Here is a 6,000-nt window from a genome sequence, read left to right as displayed (position 1 = left end):
TATTTACACAAAATTTAGCTTTATAATTACCAAAACATTAGATTAGAAACCTCAGAATGGAGTGAGGTAACCAGTGGAGTACCACAGGGATCAATATTAGGTCCTCTGCTATTCCTAATCTACATTAATGATTTAGATTCTGGTATAGTAAGCAAACTTGTTAAATTTGCAGACGACACAAAAATAAGAGGAGTGGCAAACACTGTTGCAGCAGCAAAGGTCATTCCAAATGATCTAGACAAGATCCAGAACTGGGCAGACACATGGCAAATTACATTTAATAGGGAAAAGTATAAGGTATTGCACACAGGAAATAAAAATGTGCATTATAAATATCATATGGGAGATACTGAAATTAAAGAAGGACTCTATGAAAAGACCTAGCAGTTTTTGTTGACTCAGAAATGTGTTCATCTAGACAATGTGGGGAAGCTATAAAAAAGGACAACAAGATGCTTGGATACATTGTGAAAAGTGTTGCATTTAAATCAAGGGAAGTAATGTTAAAACTGTACAACGCATTAGTAAGACCTCATTTTGAATATTGTGTTCAGTTCTGGTCACCTTGCTACACAAAGGATATTGCTGCTCTAGAAAGAGTGCAAAGAAGAGCAACCAGAATTATTCTGGGTTTAAAAGGCATGTCATATGCAGACAGGCTAAAATAATTGAATCTATTCAGTCTTGAACAAAGAAGACTACGCGGCGACCTAATTCAAGCATTTAAAATTCTAAAAGGTATTAACAATGTTGACCCAATGGACTTTTTCGACCTGAAAAAAGAAACAAGGACCAGGGGTCACAAATAGAGATTAGACAAAGGGGCATTCAGAACAGAAAATAGGAGGCACTTTTTTACACAGAGAATTGTGAGGGTCTGGAACCAACTCCCCAGTAATGTTGTTGAAGCTGACAGCCTGGGATCCTTCAACAAGGATTCTGGGATCAATAAGCTACTAACAACCAAACGAGCAAGATGGGCCGAATGGCCTCCTCTCGTTTGTAAACTTTCTTATGTTCTTATGTTCTTAACATCATTTATTTATTAATTTATTTAGATGTATTCAAGAATGAAAATTTTTTTTAAAAAAAAATCAGCATTGAAAGTAACATAGTTGGTTAAATATTTACCAGTATTGGTAATATACATACTTTCATTTTGTTCAATAGTGCTTAAGTTTACATAGGTAATGGTTTGCACAAGATGTTTTTCTCTAGTAGCACCTGTTTTGTTATCCGTTGTGGTTGCCTTACAAAGACCCAGATGGAATAGCATGCTGATTTCAATGGAATGTCTTTGAAGAAACCCCAGTGAAACAGATCAAGCTCTGTGGAACGTATTCTTATGGGCACTGTGATGTAGTTTTGTTTTCCTGTCATTGAACTCAATGGCTATGCAAATTGAATTGTACGTTTTGACATAGTAAATCAGCAGGTTAGAGTGGCTGATATTACCCCCGCTGCACACAGCTCTGTGATGCACTATATACAAATAAATAAATGGGAAGATACGCTTTTTTTAATGTATAAGTATTAGTAAAGCAGTGTAACTTTATGCTACGTATAAGACCTACACATATCTTTTCTTTAGCTAAATAAATTTTAAAAATGATTAGTTTCCAAATTAACAGATCTGTATTTACTTAATTACATTTTGTTATTCCTTCAAAACCCATTTCAGACAGGATACTGTTCGAATTCTTCTTCAAAAGAAGAATTTTAAGTCATTAACCAACCAACGGATATATTTCCTGATGCTTTTAGTTATGCCTCAGAATGGGGCCAATTAACACTGTTAATCTGTAGCAGTTTTGACTGGTTCCTTGTTGCAGAATCACATCTCTTCTAAATCAGGTCGACAAGAATGGCAGCGTATTGAGAAGGTGGATCTATAATCTAAAAACTATACCTATACCTGTACAACACAGACCTGCCAACAGGCACTTCCTTGTCTGGTCTATACTGTCAGGTCCGTTTCAGTGCTGAATGCTTCCTTCTTGTTGCACTGAAGAACCAGTTGAAGGTTACAATAGGTAACTCAGGGGTCTTTCACCTCTGGAGGCCTAGGTTCAAATCTGATTCCTATTAAGCCCTCATTGGATATCCACAATATTTGGAGTAATTGATAGTCTCTGAATTACTGGATCGTGGGGGGATTAGGGAGCAGCAGGGAGAGGAATTTACTGTCTGACTATATAATGTCATTGCATGCCAGTGCCGTTGTTTAGTGAGCACTAAATTCACAGAACCGGTGAGTCTGACCTCCATGGGGTTGATGGTAATAGTCAGCGCCGAGTCGTCCCAATCCATTTGGTTTTCCTTTGCACCTCCCCCACTCTCACAGGAGCGCAGACGGGCCACTCGAATCCTGTAGATTCCCAGCACTACGATGAGGAGCAGAGAGCTGATACACACCGCAATCACAATGGTGGCAATGCTTGGAATTGCTGAAAGAAAACAAATACAAGGGATCTGGTAATGCAGCAGTAAAGGAAGTCCGTATTGCATTTATTTAAGCACCCCACTGGAATGGGCAAACAGGAGGCGAGTTGCTAATATAATTTGTTCCCCTGTAGGTCACTTATTACCATACTGAGCCTACTGTATTATACTAATACCAATGCAATCTCTTACACTCATGTACTGTGTCAGTGTATTCCAGACACCATACTGCATTCTGAAGAGGTGGATGCACTATGAGGTTACCAGCCGGCCAATAGCGAATAGAAGTTGATTAAGCACCATGGGGAGTGATGGGTGGTTGCAGAGCACCAGATTAGTGCAGCAGGGGAGTAAGAATGGAAAGCACCCGAATGTATCTTGCCCCAATCTCCTTGCGATTGTGGACATACTGCACACAGTCAAGGGGGTTTCTATGCAAAGGAAATTCCTGTGCTCTGAAGCAGCAGCGTTTGTGAGTCCTGGGAGGAAAAGCACTAAATTCAAATGTTCTTCATCTGACTGATCAAGTTGAGAGTGTATTTCTTTTGCAAGAGAAAATGCACTCTCAATCCGATTTAAAGGCAGCCCCGAACACTGTTAAACACACACATATATATATATATAACAGATGAAACATGATATTAACATATGAATGCACTTAATCTGTTTAAATAGAACCTGTTGTGTTTTATATGTTTAGAATGTCATTGACATGCTGAGATCTCAGTGGAATTATAAGTGTAGCTGCTGTCTATAAGTTCCAATGGGGACGTTACTCATAATGTTTTTTATTGGCACAACTCACTACCCAATAAGGGGGCAGAGGAGTGGCCAGAAGAACAGCAGGCTATTTGGTACAGCATACCTTAACAGAAACTTGCTCTCTGACACTCCTTAAAAAGGTAATTACCGACAACACCATACTGCCAAGACGACATTCAATACCCTGTTTTACTGTCACTGTGTTTTTTATACAGAACTGTTGACTTGGAAATGTTTCCATGTCATGCAGAACACTGACAAAACACTTCTGGCACAGGGAAAAATAAAAGGGGGCGAACCTGAGACCAGCAAACTGAAGAACAGTAGAATGCAATTCGACGTCCTTTCCTATCAGCAGCATCTGTCCTTGTCGATCTATTCATAGCCCTATCCCTTCCAGTCCACACAGCTGTAAGAATGCACTTGTCACTGTTAACGCCCACTCATACCCTACAGCAGTGCAGTAGGGTATGAAAGACTGGCTTTAATTGACCATGTTATCCATCTCTTTCTCCTGTATGTAACGAGCATCAAGAATCTATCAGCCGCTTTCTTATTTAATTGTCATTCAGAGGGTCAATAGAACCAGGATACGTGAAGGGAGCACCAACTGCAGTGCCTTCATAGAGCTTACAATATCATATTATCGGGGTTTGCTTTGACAGGGTTTTAAAAGCATCTTGAAAGGTTCAGTTTTTGGTGTGACACTATGCTCTATAGTCATTGACCGTTTAACAGTAAAATACTGTATTAGCTGCAAAATACAGGCTGGTAGTTTAAATAACCAGTACAGATGGGACCAATAAATCCACGCTTTAAAATCATGCGTATAATCTGTTTCTGTACTGAAACCTGTGTCCTAGAAAAGCAGAATACATGTCTTACCTGAGCTGTGAGCGCTGTTTACATTGTGCCTCATCATTGGGTGAGGAATTGCCTGGAAGTACTGAGGCTGAGCTGCCATGTGATTCACATGCTCCATAGAATTTGAGTTGTGCAAGACATTGACCTTTAGGAGGAAAACAAACTGCTTTGGTTACCACGAGCTGACAATCCCAGAGGGAGAAACAGCCTGCAACGAGAGCAGCTGGTCAGGACGAGAGGAGGCATCCGAGCAGCTTCCATGGACTACTGCAGCAACAATTACTGTATGACTTTCAAAAGGGTTAGGAAGCATCTTTAATCGCTTTCCCAGGATTGCAGCCTTCCATAAAAATCAGTGTTGATAATCATTTTTAGCTGCCTTTTTAATTTTTTTTGGTAACACTTTACATTAAGCGTGTCTAGTTATATGCATAATTACCGTGTACTTAGTGTGTAAATATTTTTGCACGAGATACACAAGTACACAATTGTATCAGAAAAGGGTGAAGGGCTAGTGTTAAGTTTATTATGCAAAATGATTTACACATTAAGTGCATGGTAACTATGCACAATAACATCGTAATTGTGTAAGTACACATGTATTTACCAAGTAACGGCAATGTAAATACACAGTAACCTTTTAATTATTTTATAAATAGGTTACTATATAGTATCAGTACTATAGACTGCATCAGTACATGAACAACATTGTTAGCATGTTAATAAGCTAGTTACTAACAAAGTTCCCCTTAAAAACCAGCGGGACCAAAAACAATGTAGAACAGGAATACAATTTGTTTTACAGAAAAGTTTCAGTTTGTTTTTGACGATGCTATACTTGCCTCTAAATTAAACTCGTTGCTTGTGTATCTTCCATTCAGCTCTGAGCATGTTAGCCTGAACCTCCTTCCGAAAATGCCGCCGCTGTGCCAGTTCAGATATCGCACCTGCCTCAGTACTTGCTCGTAGTTGGACATGGTATCCACACCTGTAAAAAAGAAATTGCAGATCAGGGTTTGCAGATCATTCATTGAAAAAGAACCACACTGAACAACAAACACCTCCATCTACTCATGCATCTTGGACAAAATATTAAAAAAAAAAAATCTTTCCCTTCAAGACAACCACCACATAACTCTTCCATTTATATATCAATAAACCAATTGGGGGGAATTGGTAACACTGAAGAGGTGTTAGCTGCAATGCATATTACTTTCCCTGTTCCTTACTTTATATTACTGCTACAAAGAGACGCTTGTACCTGGTAAAAGTCATATTTGGAAATATTCAGTAAGTAAAAAGACTAGGTATAAGTGTTAAAAGCATAGAAGCTATTGGGACATTTGCATTAATGAGACAATTAAATGAAGATGGAACACACATTTAAAAACAGCCTTAAAAACAAACATGCAACAAAATGTAATGGGCTGTCTTTATTCCTTAATTACGTACCGTAGATGGAAATTCCAGAAGTGGAGTTTGTTGCATCCAAATGTTTTCCGTGCAGTTCATTCTTATTGAGTTGCAGGATCTCCTGGTCTGGGTTCAGTTCATTCCCGATAACCAGAATATCACAGTAATCCAGGTTGTGAATGATTTCTTCCTGCCCACCATGCTTGTGAGCTAGATGTGCAAGAAAAGAAAACCAAGAGCATGACTATGAATCAAGATAATGCATTTACATTCGCTTTGGCAGACTGTAAGTGTGACCAATTCTGCCTTCATCCTTTCTCATTTCCTTGGAGCATGGCCACATGACGATTTTCAATAGGTTACATTATTCAAAAGGGGATTTCGACTGATTTGAAGAAAAGTTGAGAAAAAACAATTTGTAGTTCATACATTGAATAGGAGCAATCTGTCATAGCATAGGACACTAAGGTTGTGCATAGTACGACTTCATTTTATTACAGTAGTGCTCAGTGTAACCTA

At 38.8% G+C, this 6,000-nt stretch overlaps 1 protein-coding gene across 1 annotated transcript in view; it reads right to left on the bottom strand.

Moving 5' to 3' along the window:
* The window catches only part of LOC121323582 (calsyntenin-2-like), a 178,337-nt gene that overhangs the window by 543 nt on the left and 171,794 nt on the right, over positions 1–6,000 (bottom strand). The window contains exons 13-16 of the mRNA XM_041264721.1: positions 5,521–5,691; positions 4,911–5,056; positions 4,090–4,213; positions 2,263–2,447 (exon numbers count right to left, since the gene is read on the bottom strand). Of these exons, the coding sequence (XP_041120655.1) occupies positions 2,263–2,447; positions 4,090–4,213; positions 4,911–5,056; positions 5,521–5,691 (626 nt within the window). The remainder of the gene's footprint in view (positions 1–2,262; positions 2,448–4,089; positions 4,214–4,910; positions 5,057–5,520; positions 5,692–6,000) is intronic.

This window comes from Polyodon spathula, chromosome 11, assembly GCF_017654505.1.
Source record: "Polyodon spathula isolate WHYD16114869_AA chromosome 11, ASM1765450v1, whole genome shotgun sequence".
NCBI lineage: Eukaryota > Metazoa > Chordata > Actinopteri > Acipenseriformes > Polyodontidae > Polyodon > Polyodon spathula.
The sequence above is the reverse complement of the archived record's forward strand: the minus strand, read 5'-3'. Positions and strand labels throughout refer to the sequence as shown.